The sequence below is a fragment of the Amphibalanus amphitrite genome, unplaced genomic scaffold (genome assembly GCF_019059575.1).
Source record: "Amphibalanus amphitrite isolate SeventyFive unplaced genomic scaffold, NRLGWU_Aamphi_draft 000035F_arrow, whole genome shotgun sequence".
NCBI classification, from domain to species: Eukaryota; Metazoa; Arthropoda; class Thecostraca; order Balanomorpha; family Balanidae; genus Amphibalanus; species Amphibalanus amphitrite.
In genome coordinates, this window is record NW_024881531.1 from 1147836 (window position 1) to 1166774 (window position 18939).

The window sequence follows — 18939 nt, forward strand, 5'->3', positions numbered from 1 at the left end:
TCTGTGGCTGCGCTTGAGCCGTGTATGATGGTTCAAGGGCCGAGTGTGTAAATAGATCAAGGTTCCGCGGTGTGATGAAGCTGAGGATGAAGCTGTTTGTTTCACAAAACTGCGTGTGCGACCTTGTGTTGATTTGGCGTGCTATAATGTCCGTAGACCCTACCACCGGATGCAGATATCAGATATACTTCTCGTGTTTTCTTGTGTTATGACTCGAGCTGACTTCCCATGCCAACTTTTATGAAGAGCTGAGCTGTGTTTTGACCTTGCTTGAACTTGAACTTGCTGCAATGGCAAGTGACCCGTAAGGGTCTGGAAATATATGAATTCGTTCGATCTACATCTGTCTAAGCCCGAACCATTCGTCAATTCATCCAACCGTTCTGCCACCGAGGTAGCACATACAACTGAATCGAGATAACACTTTATTAAAATAGATGGTTCTCGCAACATGAACACATATACACGACCCGATCTCCACGCCTCCCCAACACTACACCTGCCTCTAGACAAACTCGGTCAGGGGGACAGTGTGAACAGCACAAGGTACCAGTACAATCAGTCGCTCCCGCACACACGTCCTCACGACCTCCGGCCGCCGTGCGCGGCGAGTCGACTCTTTCAATCCTTAGCTTCTCAACACACAGCACATTAGCTTCTCATCACACGCTCACATATCGCAAACCCTTGGTGAGAACGCGGCCACGAGAACACGTCCAGACGTGCATTGACATCAGAACAATTACGGTGCACGTTTGTGCGCACGAACGAGTGAAGGTGGTGACACGGCGAGCACGCACACGCGCGCACACACGCACACAAACAGATACGGATGACCGGCGGGAGGGAGTCCGTCTCCTCCGACCCGGCCGGGTAAAAACACAGCGCGTCACGACCACTGGCCGCCCGCCGTCGCTCGCGGCGGCGACAACAGCGTCTTCCGGGGAGGCGCACACGAACGACTAGGGACATCGAGAGAATCAGGCGCGCCCCTCAGCAGGCTGAGATCGCACCGGGCGGCCGCGCCGGCCGCTGCACCTATCGTCACAAGCCGGCGGGCGGCGCCGCCGGTCGACTGCCGAACCCGTCACCCAGGTGCTTGGCAATCTCACGCTGCAGCTGCTCTGGCAGTACGCCCACGTTGGCGAACAGGTTCTTCAGCACGGTCAGCTCCTTGGTCATCATCTCGACCCGCTTGTGCAGCCCCTCGTTCTCGCGCGAGAGGAACTTGACGCGTTCTTCGGTCTCGCGGCAGCGCATCTTGGCCTTCTCCCGCGATTTGCGCACGGCCACGTTGTTGCGCTCGCGGCGCCGGCGGTACTCCTCAGAGCCGGGGCTGATGCGCTTGGAGGGCGAGTGCTTGGAGCCGCCCGAGGGCCGGCTGGGCGGCGCTGGCGGAGCGCTGGTGGGCAGTCGCGCCGGCACCAGGCCGCCGGCAGCTGAGGAGACGGGCGTCAGGCTGGCGTAGGCCGGGCTGTAGCCGCCGGCGAAGCCAGGGTGTACCGGCGGCTGGCGGCACGCCTGGAACTCGGCCGCGTCCGGGTCCTTTTTGACGGGGATGGCAGTGACGGTGTCGCCGCCCAGACGCGGTACTGTGTACGGCATCGGCTGCGGCAGGTACCCAGCGGTCGGGTACGTCAGGCCGGCGCACGAGGCCGGCGGCATGCCGGCGCGGCCCGCCTGACCGGCCACGGCCGCCGCCGCCGCCGCGCCCAGGCCCTTGCCTTCGACGATGTCTGTGAAGATGCCATCGCTGAAGTGTGGGTCGTTCACAAAGGCCTGCAGGTCGAGTGACACCTCCGAGGCGCCGAGGTCGGCGAGGTCGCCGAACTCCTCTCCATAACCGCCCAGTCGCGTCTTGCCCGAGAGTCCGTTAAAGCTGGGCTTCACCACAGAGTCGCTGAGATCATACATCTGGGGCGACTCCATGCTCGCCACTGCACATGATGTGCCAACACCACACGAGAAAGAGCGACCGGTGGTCCGGGGAGAAGACACGTCTGCACTGGGCCGGCGTCGGCTGGCGACTGGCTGGCGGCGCGGCGCCGCGGAGCACTACACCACGTGAAAGGGAGGCAGCGGGCCGGCGCAGCGCACCTCCGACCACGACCGCTGTCCTCGGGGGAGTGTCGACAGCGGTGGCCGCGCCGCTCATATGCCTTTCGCCCGGGCGACGGGCGCGCCCAGTGCGCATGCGTATCGTCGTCGCTCGGCTGCAGCCGCCTTATCTGCTGACATTTTGGTATCGCTCCAAGGCACAAAACTCACCGAGATCGATCCAGTCGGAACGACTTTGCTAAGCGCTGCTAGATCCACTCTCATTTGCAGTGGATGGTTGTCAATCTCTGCCACTGAATGCTCTTTTGAAGGACCGCGTTTGTCACTTTTCTGTCCTGCGTCCTGCGACTTCCGGCAACACAATTCGTCATGCCATCACTTCGAATTCAGGACTGTAACGTCTAAACCCCAGGACAAGATAAACGAAGGAAGCTCCGGCAGGTCATCCGTAACGTCGAGGCAATTTTTTCCACGTCAAGTGAAAAAGCAGCAAACGGTGTGTCTATCGGTACAGCGTCTAGGCTTGTATGCGTGACTAATGTAAACAATCGGCCATTATCACCGTCTTTTCTGATAAAACATTGCCGTCACTGTTTGTATAGCATTTCACCGATTTTAATTTTGTGACCTCTCCATCAGGCCTAGGCCACTGCGAAAAAAAATTGAAGATGCGCCTCTTTTGAACGAATGTCGTTCTAAACCATCTCAAACATAAGCTCTTAGGTGAAAATGACACACTGAATCGGAAAATTGCACCTGTGACCCCTCTGTCTGCCGCTGAGGTCATCTCAGGTCATGAAGGTTACCAGCAGTTTTTTACTGTATTTTTTTTATAGAGACGTGCTAGAGCAGTGAAAACACGTCAGATGTGTTCAATTCGACGATACCGGTCGACTGATATACAACATGACCTTTTCCGATCAGGTCATGACCTTGACCTGAGGTTAAATTTTCAAAACGGCCTTTCAAGGTCAATAAATTGTGCATTCCTTTTAAATTTTTGCCCTCTAGAGGCTAAACCGTTGACCTGAGGGCGAATCTGAGTACGTGCCGGCGAAAGAGCGTTGAAAGAGCTATCGAATGCGCTTTTCCGCGGCGCTGTAGCTCTATTGGTTCCCGAGTAAGCCGTCGGGTGTTTTGAAGGTTGTTGAAAAAGACAAAGTTTGACCTCTGAGGACTTGACCTTTGACCTGACCTTAAAAATGACTGAAGTATTTCCGCCATTATTTTTTACGCTCTTTCGATTGCCGCTCATCGCTTGTCGCTACGTCGCCCAGGAGCCGAGTTAGACAGGGGCGTGAAAACGCCCCCTCCCCCCCCCCCCCCAGCACGACACGGAAAACTCAGTTCATCAGCACGGAGCGAGTAAGAAAAACCCGTTCTAAGCGAAAACGTCGATTTTTACAGTTTTTGCCCTCCGGAAGCTACACCGTTTTAGATCAAATCTGAGAACACTACTCAGAAGGAACTATCGAATGTGCTTTTCCACAGCGCTATAGCTCTACACATTCGTTCCCGAGTTATGCGTCGATTTGTCGAAAATTGTCGAGAGGTAATTTTGACCTTTGATGACTACTGGTGACCTGACCTTTAACTTTGCCTAAAAGTTGAAGTACTTTCTACTTTCCTCATTACTTTTGACCGCGCTTTCAAACGCCGTCTGCCGCGTGTCTCAACGTGGCCCGCGGGTCCGGGAGCGGAGGTAGAGGGGGTGGGGTGCGAAAACACCCTCTTCCCTAGCAGGCCACAGAAAATTCAGACCACCAGCACGGCGCGGGTTAAAGTTGACTGCCATATTGCAGCCGATGCGTTTCCTTTACGAGTAGCTTTACAAAGTCACTTTTGATTATTGACGCTCAGTTGGCATCAATAATGCAATCAATCACACATTTGTGTGATTTCAACTGTGCGTTGAGCCAAATGTTACGCCATCCCGAAGAAAGAAAAATAAGAGGAAGCTTAGCTTTTTACATGTAGTTAGACAATGCTTAGGGCCTTACCTTAGCCCACGATTCGGCGACTGATTTTTGGTTCGCGAGGATAAATATTAAAATAAAGGGCTACAGAGTGAGAAGAAAACATGGGACGTTACCATTTCGCTTTGCGCACCAACTTACTCACGATGCGATTCAACACACAAAAGATATGCCTGATAAGGTAGATAAGGTAAATAGGGAGGGTAGAAAATTACCTTTCCTAGTCAGAAAACGACCTTGACCTACTAGCAAATTTTTTAGTTTACCTGTCAATGTCAGATTTATAGTTCACTCAACGGGCCTCAACAAATGAATGACGATACTGGTAAAATCGATGTCCTTCCGAATTTGTGCAGCAAGTCTTAATTCCACCAAAAAACGTCTACACATACAGATTTTCGTCTCCGGAAGCCGAGCCGTCGACCTTAGGTCAGATGAAGAAACATGAGTGAAAGATCTTGAAACATTACTGGAATTAGTCACTTCGCGTCATTTGACTGCACACTGTTATACCTAACCTCTGATTACCTCTTGTGACCTGAGCATTGAATTTACCTAAAGGACAGAAGTAACTCTTTTCGGACACCGTTGAATCAACGGTAGTAGTAGAAGTAGTAATCAACAGTAGTAGTAATCAGCGGTAGTAGTAATCAACAGTAGCGGCGGAACACCTTCAATTAAGGGGGGCACTGCCGACTTTTGGTCCCATTCTTTCCATGCAACGCCCATAGGGCTAATGTTAAAATGCCAAAATCAAAGCCAAGGCGGGCACGGTGCCCCGGTGCCCTCCCCGTTCCGCCGCCTATGCCGTTGATCACGAAAAATACGGTGATCCGAGCGTAATATATCGACGCGGAGAAGTGTATAAAAATGACCGTTCTAGAGCGCGCATTTATCTTGTCATCTGAACTGATCTGAGCGTAGTAGGTACTGTGCGTGATCGCACCCTTCCTTGCTTGCAACTGGCAACTGCAAGACGTGGTCATAGACGCTGTTAGCGACATCTGTACAAGCCGACCGTTCGCGTAGATGGCGCACTAGGATTGCTTGCCTCTACGGCCGTGCCACCCTGAACTGTAGCGCTGTTGGCGTGCTGAGGCAGATTGCCTCTTCGTTATGCTCGGTGAAGCCAAGCTGAACTTATGATGGGCTGGAATAGCGTTCAGTCGTCAGACAAACTTAGAATGACAGAAATTTTGTCGCTGTCTGAAGATGAATCGTATCTAAATAACTCACTCAAAACGCACATCGTGATTCTCCATATGACCGTCTTAATTTACAGGTCGGTCGTCACATACCTGATGATTGAATGTGGTTTGCGAGAAGCAGAAAACTGAACGACTTGATAACATAAACACACGATGTGTGACGAAGCAACAGGTATTGTGATCAGTTAAGCGGTATATCTTTATCAGACTGTTAAGAAAAAAAACTTGAGATGTGGCTCCTTCGCTTGCGAATCCATTACTCACACAGTACACATAGGGGAGAGTGGAAAAAGATGCCCAGGGGTTTGCTTGGGGTTTGCAATGTCATTCGAAAATGACAATCGGAAAGCAAAAACTTGGAGTTTCAACGGAACCCGACATCATTTTTCTCCACAAAATAACACACTTTTGTGCTTGAAATACGATAACTTTTTTGCTATTAATAATTTTCCTGAAGAAGTGCAAGGGGGCATCTTACCCCAGAGGGTAGAAAAGACGCCCCCTGCGGTTGGGTAAGATGCCCCTCCGCACTATAAGTGACTAAAATGGGCACGTGAATTGCCTGAACGAATCAGTTACATTCGAGTCTGCGGTAGGCAATTAAACGCCATCATAAGGGCAAAAAAAAAAGTCGTCGCAAGGGGCTTCAGAGTTCATCGGGGGGGGGGGGGGGGGCATCATAGTCCAGCGTGGCCAAACAAGCCTCCGTGGTGACGTTCGGAGACAGTTGTGGGCCCTTATAGGTCTTCATGAGACTTGAAGGCTCTCAAGACCATCGTGGGCTGGGGATCTCACATGCCAGCGCGGCCCGTGGGGCCAGCGCGGGATCTCGCAAAGAGTGTCGTGAGGGGCCTCGGAGCCAATAATGGGGCCCACAGAGGCCGTCGTGAGGGCTCTCAGAGTCAGATAGGCGCCCAAAAAGTAGGCATATGGGCCAAGAGACCGACATGGCGAGCACCTGACCGTATTGGACTCTCAATAGTCCCAAATCGACTTTTGTCTTTCTTCACAAGTATGTATGTACTAAATGATTCGACGAGTTCCTTGAAGGGCAGCCCACGGATTAAGGGGGGCGTCTTTCCCTATCAGGTCAGGGGGCATCTTTAGGCACCGAATTAACATTCAATCAGTACATTTTGTTAGCACTAAAACTACACCCTGAAACAAACTAGTTGAGGCAAAGTACACGCATATAGGTAAATGTTTCACGACAATAGCAAGGGACTATTTTTTTACAATTTCTTTGATATTCACAATGTTTTCACACTAAAATATTTTTTTTTGAAAGCAGCACATATAAAACAACCATGCACCAGCCCACCGTTGCCCAACTGAGCTTGGCAAATTTTTGTGTAGTATACAAGGAAGGTTTCCGCTTTACGCTAAGAACATTAATTTTCAGGTTTGATTTTTTGTTTTGCCTGGTTTTGCCGGTAGAGGGGGTTGGGCGTCTTTCCCACCCTGGGCATCTTACCCCACTCTCCCCTACATGATGTATGTGCATCTGCTCACTCACTCACATACATCCATCGAATATGAAAACAGAAGATATAATAAGGGAATAGGAGGTATAAGGACAAACTAAACCTAACTGTTTTACGCATCGGTTTACTTCCTAAATAAAGTTACTTATTTACTTAGAGCAAAAGCCACAACCTGTTAACAAAACGACGTTTGAAGTTCGCCGCACATAAGATGCATCCTCGCTAAAAAAAAAATTCGAAATCTCATCGAAGTTATAAAGTTCCCGACATGATATCACCCATTTCCATCGCAACGTCTCACGCTTCTCCTTAAAGTCACTGTCAGTCACCGCCGCTGGCTTTTGAATGCGCTGTGTCCTAGCGACTGGCACATGGCAACGGAAGCAACAAAGCACCTGTTGGCGCGGGTGTCAGTCGGCCAATCTGCAGACGCTGCGCCATCGTGGTACGGACAGCGGTTACAGGAGGATCTGGTTCCCTCAGCCGCCGCACCATGTCCCTGCTGTCGGCGTCTCTGCTCCTGCTGTTACTGGCAGTCTCCTCGCCGGGTGTCTGTGATATGCTCCACCGGACCCTGGAGCCGGTGGTCTGGGAGGACCCGGCCCACCAGGAGGTGGCCAGTCGGCCGGCGGCCAGCTGCGTCCACTGCGCGCTGCTCTGCTCGCGGACACGGGACTGTGTCACCGTGTCGTGTCCGGCCGGCCGGTGCCGCCTGCTGACCTGTGCCTACGGCGCTCAGCCCGCGGCCGGCCGGTGTCCGCGCTGCGAGCCGGGCTGGAGCCGCTACGGCAGCGCGTGCTACACCACCGAGACGACCCCCAGCCTCACCAAGACCTGGGCCGACTCTCAGAGGCACTGCGGCGCGCTGCGGGCCGGCGCTCGGCTCGCATCCGTTCACACGGCCGCCGAGAACCACTTCATCTGGACACTGTTCAAAGACAACGGGTACTCGCGCGCCTGGATCGGCCTGGAGCACCCTGCCATCACCGACCCAGCCCTCGTACTCCAGGTCAGCATTTCGTTGGGTGCCGACACCACCACACCGAACTACCAGTTCCGCTGGGTGGACGGCTCCCTGGTGAGCTTCACCAACTGGGCTTCAGATCAGCCCAACAATAAGGTGGATCTTGACCTGGGTGTGTTTGTCCGATACTCTACCGGCAAGTGGGTCGACTTTCCAAAGACAAACAGCGAGAACCTGACGCAGATCTGCAAGTATACGCTCTATTGAAACCAGTACTGGAAGAGCAAACTGGACACAAAGTTCAGACGTTCTCGGTGTGGTAAACGCACTTCTCATATGTAGAGAATACTCGCAAGCCCATGCCTTTATCTCTGATCTCCGTGGCCGAGTTTGATGATGAAGGAAATCGTTCAGCCAGCGTAATTGTTTATTGTCAGTCGGTAGCTGCGCGATCGAGGTTAAGAGCCTGCGGAGCACCGAGTCGCCACCAGCTGCAGTTCGCCAAACCCTTTCGTCGGTTGCAGTGCGTAGCATGGAAGTCGAGCGCGGGCTATGTTACCAGGTATCTTATCCCAAAACAAGAGAAGCTGTTGTTCCATGGTGTTGTGCTAATTAGCGAGCATCCGCGACCGTTGTCACGTATTCAACTATAATTTCGACTAAATGTGCTTGCTGAATGTGTCCACTGCTCTTAAAATGTTTATGATAAATTATGTAGCTCAGAATAGACCGAAATGTCAATTAAATTGTAAGTACTCTTTGTAGGTGTAAGTACGAGAACGTGTGGTGTTACTCATAAATGTGAGGTGTGAAAAGTCTAGGCCCTCTCCATGTCTTTTACACTCTTGATGTTCATGACCGAGCACAATAATTAACTGTCTACGAATAAAAGACTGAAAGTGATTAGTTAACCTGCGCCCTGGTGGGGTCTACTGAAAATGATTGTTAACCCGCGACCTGGTGGGGGGGGGGGGTATTTTTGTCCCCCCCTCGTATCTCCGAAACTACTGGACGGATCCGCAAAATTCAAACGGCGTTCGAAAGCCCTGTCGAATTTGTCGAATTTGTCGAATTCGCACGTGCAAGACTCACCCCCTCGCTCGCTCCGTTAGTCGCCCCAAAAGGCGCAATACTGGTATTTAAGTTTCGAATTAACACCTTTTACATCGACGTATGTATCTGTTTATTGCAAATTCGATACGAAAGTTGGAAAGACGACTGCATCAATCAACGATTTTAGCAATGTTCCCGAGTCTTCGCTTATTCGAGCTGTGTTCGTGTGCTCAGTTTTTGACCAGTATCGGTCAGATTTGGGACTGCGTATTTCAACACCGACAAAATCGCCCCCTCCCAGAACAGTCATCAGAGTGTTGTGCAGTGTGGAGTGGGCAGTGCGCAGCCAGGGCTTACACACTGATCCAGCAATACCGCTTGACCGATTAAACAGCCACAAAGTAGTAACATGAACTACCTCAGCCCTGCGATGAAACAGCCACAAAGCAATAACATGACCACTGACCAGCGAACAAAACCAAACTATGTTCGGCACTCGCTTACCGCTGCTTAAAGCCATGGTTAATAGGTTAAACCGTTTGACCAACTTTGACAAGGGTTATCGCCGCACCGGTCAGCGAGGCCATAAAATTGCATATAAGATGAGTGCACCGGTACGCAGCTAAACCTTGGCCATTACCAGCACAATTACTGGGGAGCATTTGCCGGACACGATTCAAAAGTTACAATGGAAGGATGTCAAATAAATCCAGAAGAAAAACACTTAAAATGCATGTCAAATAAATACTATTGCTAGAGCCCTCTAAGGTTACTAGAACCAGTACAGAAGGTGCGGCAGGTTCTAGTTACATCTGAGCAGAAGGTGTCTGATAATGTCCGTCCATAATAGAGGACATGCTATTCGCAAACCCGAGTCACGTGGAATGAACCCGACGACAAATAAACGGGAAACACCTGCAAAGCTACGTTTTATGCGTTCGTTGGCTATAACTTACATCATGCACGCTATCGACATCCACACAGCAATAGCAGTGAAGCGATCTAGATCCTCCTTACTGATCTTCGACTTTCGACTGATACTGAATTCTTTAAAATACAAGTAACGAGCATCAAGCGGCATTCGCACTGTAATGTTAGTAATAAGTATAAAAAAGATTTACATGAAACATGCATTCCAGAGCATGAACCGATGGCCACTTCCATTGTAGGATGCCTATTGCCTGACCATTCGAATACAGCGCAACAATACCGCTGATGGGTGAATGCTACACTTTGATCGTAAAATTTAGGCATGCGGCTAGCTCTTTTGTTCAAAATGGCAGGTAGAGCGTCGTCATGCTGAAGGAAATAAAGTCTCAGAATAAGAAATAATAAACTGCATGCAACTTCTTATTGTACAACAGAGCAGAATGCGCAAGTTCACGGTATAATTATTGTACTAAATGGCGTAAACATTGGACATAACGTCCACTCATTGACGTGTGATGCACAATGCACAATACCAGTGCCACGGCCAGTACAATAAGGAAAAATCTTCGACGTCCCAGAGACGATTGGCTTGGACGCAAATACCAATAAAAATATTAAATTTGATTTTTACATACCGACTTCTGCGCCCTAGGAACGGGCATTTTTTTTTAGCACACCGCAGTAGCTTGCCAGCCAGTTACCTCATTGTAACTTTCCATTAGCGGTTCAGGGCTAGTAACAGGGCGGGGAGGAGCTATTGAGGAGCACACGTGTTCAATCTTTCAGGGGAGGGGGGGGGGGAGTAAGACCATTTGACTCGCTCGAAGTCGCCACCGATCGTTACAGTAAGTAGCCAAACGGCCTGTAAGCTAATTACCAGGCCATGGAGCATATAGTTACGTGGCTGTTGCAGGAGCTCTGTCTTTTGATACGGCCAGCATGTCATCACATGATGCTTCGACCGTCTAGCATGAGTGGTTATTACAGATTACTGGCACATTTTTTTTATATTGGAGTTTTCTTAATTACACAAAGCAAGTTATAGGTACATCAGACCAGTATGGTAGGTGGAAGCCCATCAACTAGCATGGACGGCGACACAAGTATGGCGCTAGATCTGGGTCAGACATAATGTCGCGATCTTCGGTAACAGTATAATTTTCTTTCATTTCATTGAATATTTGCCTATATCTTTGCAACGAATTGGACAATGATCTTCCTTTTCTCTCTGAGGACTGCGATTTTCCTACCTCCGTCACATCAATAGAAAGCAATTCTAACAACAGATCAGAGCTCTGCGATTGAGGCGATTCGGGAGATATGTACTGCTCTGGCTCAGAGGCTACTTCTGGAGCTTGCTGTTCGAAACGAGACACATACACATCACCATCGCCACAATCATCAGCTGCCGGGGCCAGTAAAACGGATGCAGCGTTGCCACGAACAACGGCCAATGACAACCGCTGCCACAGCCATGCCTGCTCCCGACGGTCCCCGGTGTTTGCGGCCATGCGCGCACCCAATTCCTTCACAAAGGCTCTGGTCGAGGGACCACAGGCACCTGTCGTCTCAAATGCCACTGGTTGGAACATATAACGTGTGGTAAACTTCTCGTATTTGCGACATTTGCGCGTTTCAGCGTCCTTAGCTGCAGCGCCGGCTGAGGTGGCGGCTGACGGGAGGTGAGATTCTGCAAACGTATTAACGCAAGTTGCGTCCCAAATCATTGCCTTCCCTTCAGCGAATGGGAACACCGTCATGCCATCGGGCCTTTTGCCGTCGCCGCGGTCGATGCCGGTTGGCTCTAGAATCGCTGGAATGCAAGCGGTCTGCAGAGCGCGCCTGACCACATCGTTGAGTGCAGTATGGCGGGGGTGACGTCCCGCACTCAGACGACAGGTCAGGGCATGATGACCTCTGCTGTCCGCTCGCGCTCCACATCGGCACTGGTGGGGCTGGCAAACATCGGCTCCCACACGCAGGGCAACAGCGATGCGGAGCGTCTCGGGGTCCAGTAGCGTGCCGAGGGCTGCAGAGGGGACGGCATGCAGCCAGGAGCCGCTCTCCGGCACAGCTGCGGATAGGAGTCTGGCTTGATCCAACTGGTTCCCGGAGGACAGCAGTGACTTCTGAGTCTGTTCTGCCAGCACAGAATCCCATGCGCGTTGGCTGCAAACAGCGTCACCAGTTGGAGGAGCTGCGTTGTCGGCTGCACGGATCCAGGCGTTAACGGTTTGGTCACGTTCCTTGGCCATGCTGGTATGGAGCTCTCCTGGCAGTATTGTTGTCAACAACGGCAAGCAGTGATTCAAGGAGGCAGCGAAGCTGGGCAGCGCGAGGTCTTGTGCGCGTCGTAGGCCCAGGCCGCCAAACCTAGTCGGTAAGCTAGCCTGTTTCCAGGTCTTGTCGTCGAAGTGAACGTTAGTGATGGTTGATGTTGTCACCCTCAATTTTTCGTCCAGTGGTTTTAGCAGTTCCAGTTGGCGGTAAAAGGGGGATACGCGCAGCAAATATTGCAACTTGGGCATCCAAATGCAGTTTCTTAACAGAAATAGAGCAGAATGACTGTCAATGTATTGTAGACGACCGGCCATTCTGTCAAATTCCTCGTACTTCTTGGTAATGACGGCTTCAGCAGCTTCGTCAGTCACAGGCGCTCCTAGCATTATGGCCTCTGATTCTTCTGTGACTGTCGCACCTGGGATGAGCCGGTGTAATTGAAAAACATTACCTTCGCGCTTCTTCTTCGAACATGCCCTCGGTAGGATGATCTCACATTTATTGGGGTTCACATCAAGACCAACCCGAGCCAAGGCAGGGATCACACGCTCCAAATCTTGGCAAACCGTTTCGATGTCACCTCCGATAACCGCATCGTCCAAGTACCATATGTTAAATGGAGACACCACTTCCTTTGACGCTGCTTGCACAGCAAGGGAGAAAGACGTTCAGCTGGCACATTGGGTTATGGCCTGCTCTAAACCTTTGACATTTAAAAATAAATATGAAACTTTGCATGCGAGTGATTAGTGAAAGTTCTTCGGATATTCATTTCGGGGTTTGCTTTTTATTTGTTTATACTTGTGTTTACTAGGGCACTGTGCTGTCTGTGCCCCACTGAGTGGGGCTGTCACTCTCTCACTGGCCCCTTCCATGAGCTCATTCTGGTAATTTAAACGTCACGTCCACTCTCAACCATCAGAGTTTACTCAAAACAGCGGCACACTATTTATCTGGCTTTATTCCCTCGCGTTTGGATTAAATTGTCACAAAGCGGTCATCTAGCCATTCATCCTTTTCACGAAATGTTTTGAAATTCGTTTAGGTTACATCGTCACTGTACAAGTTACAGACCTCACTGCTTCAATCCCGCAATATCGCACTTAAGTCCTATTTTAGGTTAAATCAACCTATAGAGTCCCCCGTCTTACATTCTCACAAGATCGCGCTTCAATCTTCGTTTAGATCATATTGTCATACAGTGTCCCAGTTGTTCAATCCCACTCGCGCCCCACATTCTCACACTCTTTCACGCGATAACCGACCGAAGGCCATAGAGCACAGTCCCCCGCCGGTCATGGTTTACATGCGACCGCTGCACGCCGTTTGATGTTGCACCTTCCGTTGATACTTGCCAAGCTGGCACTCCTGCGAGCACCGTCGGTTCGATCCCCAGTGTAGGCGAGTCTTCCTAGGCCCAGTGATCGGACTCTGACTCTGGTCAGACTGTCAGACTAAAGCCTTCGATCGGGAGACTGCACACCACACACACAGCGAACTGCTCATGACTGCAGACGCCCTGAACACCAGCAACAGCCAACACCCGAGCGGCAGGCCAGTCCTCACAGACGTTCAGCTTTCGACGGCAAACACAACCACCACGTCGTCTCTGAACACGCCATGAACTCGAGAAAGTCCTAATCAAGGCCCGCGTGCGCGTATAAGGGAATCAACACAATGCGGCAGTCCTATCTGATTCTGTGAGCCAAATATCAACGGTAAGACAATACTTAGTAACGAGAGAAGAGCGAGAGCACTCAGACACTAGTACACCGTCAGCCCCTACATAACGCGTGATCACCAGACGACACAGCAAAGATTCACAGGAGCCGTGTCAGCACTTCTATAAGCGGTGCAAGCAGTGAACTTATTTAATGGTTATGTTAAATGGCCGCGTGCAGGGCGAAACGACGCTCAGCAGTCGCGAAGAAGACCCCCACCGAATAACACTGCATCGCACGACTCAGTTTCAACAAACCGGGATCACACACTGCCTGTGCTCAGCCACCTGCGTTCGCGGCTGGCCGGTCGGGACTCCCTCACACGTGCCACGGGCCCGGGTGCGCCTCTCGCACTGTTCGCCTCTTCCCTGCCATCTATCGGTCATGACAAGAACTCGTCTCTCTCGGCCTTAGGCCGGGGGCCCGGTGCATATAACGCCTGTCTCCTCTATGTTTGCTGAGAAACATAGAGCAGGTCGCGAGCCGCGCCAAGTTTGATGTCTTCGTGAAGAGAAGGCAGAAATTGCTAATCACACACATCACCGGAGCGCCACAGTCGTACAGCGGCCAAGCGCACAGGTTGAGGTTAACCGTATCCTCACTAGATGGCAGCACCCACCTCTGGACCGTGCACGGCGACGGCTGGCCAGACTGCATAGCGCTGAAGTAAAGAAGCCGATACAGAGACGTGGCTGTTCGAGTACATATCTGCAACACGAGAGAGTTGTTAGGGTGGATTTCAAATAATAATAAGACAGTCCTAAATTTTGAGACTAGCCCACTAACCCAAGCCAATCTTTATCTACATATGTATTTCTCTGACCTAGGGATAATGCAACATTTAGGTACCTACCTATAGTAACTACCCAGATTCGTCCTCTATCCTAAGAAAACCCGTCCCCATTCTCACAGAACCTCTGCCGAGCCGACAGTCCTCCCATCGGACAGCAGACGGATGGCGGGTCTCAAAGGAGCAGACCGGTACTCCCCCGAGTGACCTGAGTGACAAATTGGGACGCTCCCGTCCCTACGGGATGGATTCAGCCACTGCGGCGCAGCAGTCGGTGGCCTATTCAGCACTATGTCTCTCGTGTCCTCTCATTTCATAGCCCTGAGGGCTCAATAGACCAAAAGGGCCTAACCCAGCCAAACAAAAAATGGTATGCTTTTGGAAAATGTAGAATTGGTTTCCTCTCGGCTTTTAGCGACATTAAGAGCAATGCTTCTTTTGAAAACAGAACAATAATATTTTCCGCGTAAACATTTAATCCCTTCACAGGCAGCACACTTGTGAACAGAATTTTACACCACCATTACAAATGAGACATCAAATGGCATATCCCAACGTTCTGTGAGCTCCGACAAAACCAGTCTAATAAATCTAGCTGCACGGTGTACATATGTCTGTCGCATAACGGTATTACGTTCCAAGCTGTAATCAGCAGACAGTAGGAGTGACAAAATTCCACTCATGCCTATGAGTTTTCAGGGAGCGGTATCATCCCACTCTGATAACGATACCGGCTACAATTCACAAAGTTTCAGTAAATGCACACGATACACCATACTCTCAACGCCAACACCCAGTGGTCTAAGTGCAGTGGGCCATCAACCGATGTTGTGGGCCGAGGGCGGCGACTCACGCGTTGGAATAAAGCACTCTGCGGGGCGTCGGTCGGGGCGCCGGGGCGCCGCCTACGACGCCCAGGCGGCCAGCTCCGCCATGTCGTCCTCGTCCTCCTCCTTCTTGGCCTTGGCACCTGTCGAGAAAGGGGAGGGGGGGGGGGGGTCAGTATAGATGTCGGCACGGGGTCAGAGGTCGTAGAGATAACGTGGAACCACAAGCCACAGTGACAATGATGAAAGACGGGGACAAGTGTAGAATAACAAGACATGACATTAAAATAACACGGGTATAGGAGCGAGTCGTGTATAATAATAAATTACAAATCTGAAAACGGATACATGACAAAACAACATAAATAAGAAGCTTAAGTTATGTTCTCAGAGCAGTGTCATTTGACTGCCATCATACATTAAGGGGTCGGGGAACAAATGTTACAGGTTCGTAACCTGTCATGTGTGATGGATCCATCGACTCCGTATACCACAACACATTCTTGCAACGCATTGTTGCGAACACAGCGAACTTTGAGCAATAAATTCACGTAAGGAACGAAGGAAAACCCCTAATGTTGCGATTACGAGGTTCGCTGGCCACGCAGCGGCAGCGGGTCGAAGTTTTCACCTTTGTTTATCTCTGTGCTGTCGTTACCTGGGCGGTTTCTATGGCAACCGACTGTGGTTGGAACGAAGCCAAAGGTCACCACGAAGGCTCCAGACGACGGAACAAACGGATAAACGGAGAGTGTCGCCGTGTCAAAGGTCGCTGATAGGTCACGGGGTCTGGCCAGCCACGCGCCTCCGTGACCCGACCCGACCTCTAGGGACCAGGCGTCCGGTGACATATTGCCACACAGTGGCGTGGGACTCGCAGAGAGCCATTCGGCGTGAGATGAGAGCTTCCTTCCTGAGCGTCAGCTCGTGGGATTGAAGCCCTCAGACCTCACAATCTTCGATCCCTCTCCACGGTCCTAGCTCTCATCAATTTAGCGAAGCGCATTGAAGAGAACTTATTATGCCAATATCTTTCCTTCTCTCATTCCAATGCCACCCCACCAGCACGCTCCCACGCACACCCGTGGGTGTTCCCCGGCCCGGCTGACCGCCCGCTTCTCCCGGACCGAGCCAGTGGCGGTGCGGACGTCCTGGAGCAGAGACGACCCTCAGCGGACGGCATCCGACCAGGGACGACCCTCACGGGACAGCCTCCGGCCAGGGACGAGCCGCTGCCTGATGAAGCTGTCGGATCGAGGAGCCACCGGTCGTGTCCAACCAGGGCAGGAGATGGAAGGGAGAGAAATGGCACGTGTGATGACAGGGGGATACTTGTGGACATATACAACGGCTATCAGTAAACACAGCAGTACAGCGGTAAAGGGGCATTCCACGTCAAGTGAGACAAAAAATGACCATTTTGAACCTCACCTCCTCCGATTTTTGCGAAACTTTGTGGAACTACTCATCTATATGTGAAAAGAAAGGAGACATGTTTTTGTCAAGATATGACGTCACGTTTCCGAGATACACGTCATCAAACATTGACCTAGGCAAGGCACATTATCATCTTTAAAGCGTCATAACCATTGAAGTTTTAGACATATCACCATGAGACAAAGTGTGAAATGGAGGGAATAGATCAGGCTTTAATTTGAGGATAACAATATTGACATAATTAGCTAATTAATGAACTAAATTAAAATTCAAAAAATAAATTTTGATTTTCTGAAAAATGGGTACCCTTCGATTTTGCTGATTTTTACATATTTCATCCTCCCATACATTAGCTACATCATATAAAAAATCCAGAATGGGCCGACGTCTACGTAACTGCCTTTTGGACTTCGGAATGTCTGGCACTCGCGAGTTTCGTTTTAGCAACCAAGGAGAGGCGCTACCCGGAGATGCTTCTTTCTGCCCCAAACCAAAGCAAACCTAGCCTGACCTGACGTGACCTGACCTAATCTAACATGCGTAAATATGTACAGCCCTCACGGCAGTTGCCGACTGGCCAAATGCTACTTAGATACGAACATTAGCCCTCACGACATTTGCCGGCTGGCCAGATGCTACTTAAAAAACGAATGCGTGTTTAAACACTTGAGGCTAACCGGCCACGAGCCAGCCACCTTTAGATTACGAGGTGGGTACACTCGGCACACTAACTACTAAGCCACGGAGATAGCTGGTCATCGCGGAGATGTAAGCCAGTTTTTTTAATGATGCAATTGGGCATTCTCCGGGCAGCGCCTCTCTTTGGTTGCAAAAAGGAAATACGCCTGACTCTCCCAGCGCTAGGGGAGAAAGGCCCGGTTTAGCCAAAAAAGGTATAAAAAACGGAATTTGAATTGTAGGTGGGGCGGTGGGGAACTTTATCGTGTGCCAATTTCATGGCCCTAGATCAATATCTTCAAGATCAAATGAGGTTAATCGTGATGAAATTTGCTATGGTGACTATTTTGCGTTTATACGCCCATAGCTCTATGAGTTACTGGCCGATTTTCCTATTTCTTCCTTTTTACGACATTTGTAGTGTTATGAGAATCTTTAGATAATCTAACCATAAATTTGGCAGTTAGTGGCCTGCTAAGAGTAAGATGTCGCCGGCAAAGGCGCGGGGATCGGCCGACGCGGGAAACGTTTCAGTCACAGATTGTGTTTGCACCCTAATAATTCAATTTTTACCAGTTGGTTTTCGTATTTATTTGACCATTAGTTTGCCTGTACATTTTTAAGCCTTCACACAAAATTTGACACGAATCGATCATATTCAGCGGTAAGAAGCGCAGTGCAAAGATGGAACCGTCCGGCGCCGGCACAGTCTACCATTCAGGCGGCAACGGCCGACGCCGGCCGCCGCGCCGCTCCGGCAAGATGTTTGACTTAACACCGCTATTACTAGAAAAGTTGTGGACCGATTTACCTATTGCTTGCACAGGAGGATTTGCAATTCAATTCTGGACAGATGCTGAAAGTTTGACGTTAATATAATAGTTATGGCGTGAGTTATTGGCGAAAAACAGGTGGGGTTGGCGAAATCCGCCCCTTCCATCGCCCGTGCTACGTTGCACTACTTGTTGCTATATCATCCAAAGTTATCGTTGGCCCACTCTAATTTTCTCAGCACGTATGCCTTACGTGTGGTGGAAGATAATGTCCAAATTTGAGCAAAATCGAAGGGTACCCATTTTTCACAAATTAGATTTTAAGAAATTAATTCAAAATAAAATAAATTCAAAATCACCAAAAAATGTTAAAATTACCAAATTTAACTAGCATAACTCCTCGTGTTCACGTTTCCGTTTGATTGAAATTAATAGCTTCAAAAATGTTGAAGCTATAGATCTTTCAAGATTGCAATACACGTCCAATTCTGCTAAAAAAGCAGAAGTTTAGCGGCTTGTATCTCTGTAGCCCGAGGGCATATGACAAAATCCTTTGACCCTCAGAGGTTTCACCCAATTGCCAACAAGTATACCAAGTTTGAACAAAATCGCAGAGGTGGCCGATTTTGGCTGTCCCGGTTGACATGGAATGCCCCTAAAGCAGCGAACTGTGTAGTCACACACCTACCCCCATGACGGCTTTACACCTTGTCTTCACATTGATCATGGCTGCTGGTATGCTTTCTGAATCTCAACATCA

The 18939-nt window shown here is 50.2% G+C and overlaps 2 protein-coding genes across 10 annotated transcripts in view; both read right to left on the reverse strand.

Moving 5' to 3' along the window:
• Window positions 1-412: 412 nt before the first annotated feature.
• On the reverse strand, window positions 413-2257 carry LOC122371197 (CCAAT/enhancer-binding protein delta-like). Its single transcript, XM_043347348.1, has one exon. The coding sequence runs from the start codon at window positions 1927-1929 to the stop codon at window positions 1045-1047; it is 885 nt and encodes a 294-aa protein (XP_043203283.1). The 5' UTR covers window positions 1930-2257; the 3' UTR covers window positions 413-1044.
• Window positions 2258-12896: 10639 nt separating this feature from the next.
• The window catches only part of LOC122371345 (charged multivesicular body protein 4b-like), a 69052-nt gene continuing 63009 nt past the window's right edge, over window positions 12897-18939 (reverse strand). For 5 of the 9 annotated variants that reach the window (XM_043347643.1, XM_043347619.1, XM_043347650.1 and 2 more), the window contains exons 6-8: window positions 15318-15434; window positions 14154-14382; window positions 12897-14107 (exon numbers count right to left, since the gene is read on the reverse strand). In XM_043347643.1, the coding sequence (XP_043203578.1) occupies window positions 15370-15434 (65 nt within the window). In that variant the 3' untranslated portion in view covers window positions 12897-14107; window positions 14154-14382; window positions 15318-15369. Of the gene's footprint in view, window positions 14383-15317; window positions 15435-18939 lie in introns of all 9 variants that reach the window. The other 4 variants (XM_043347610.1, XM_043347602.1, XM_043347628.1 and 1 more) reach the window with 1 other exon arrangement.

What these genes read in the sequence shown, in the direction of transcription:
- LOC122371197 (XM_043347348.1), bottom strand. Translation starts at nt 1,929, where the DNA reads ATGGAGTCGCCCCAGATGTATGATCTCAGCGACTCTGTGGTGAAGCCC.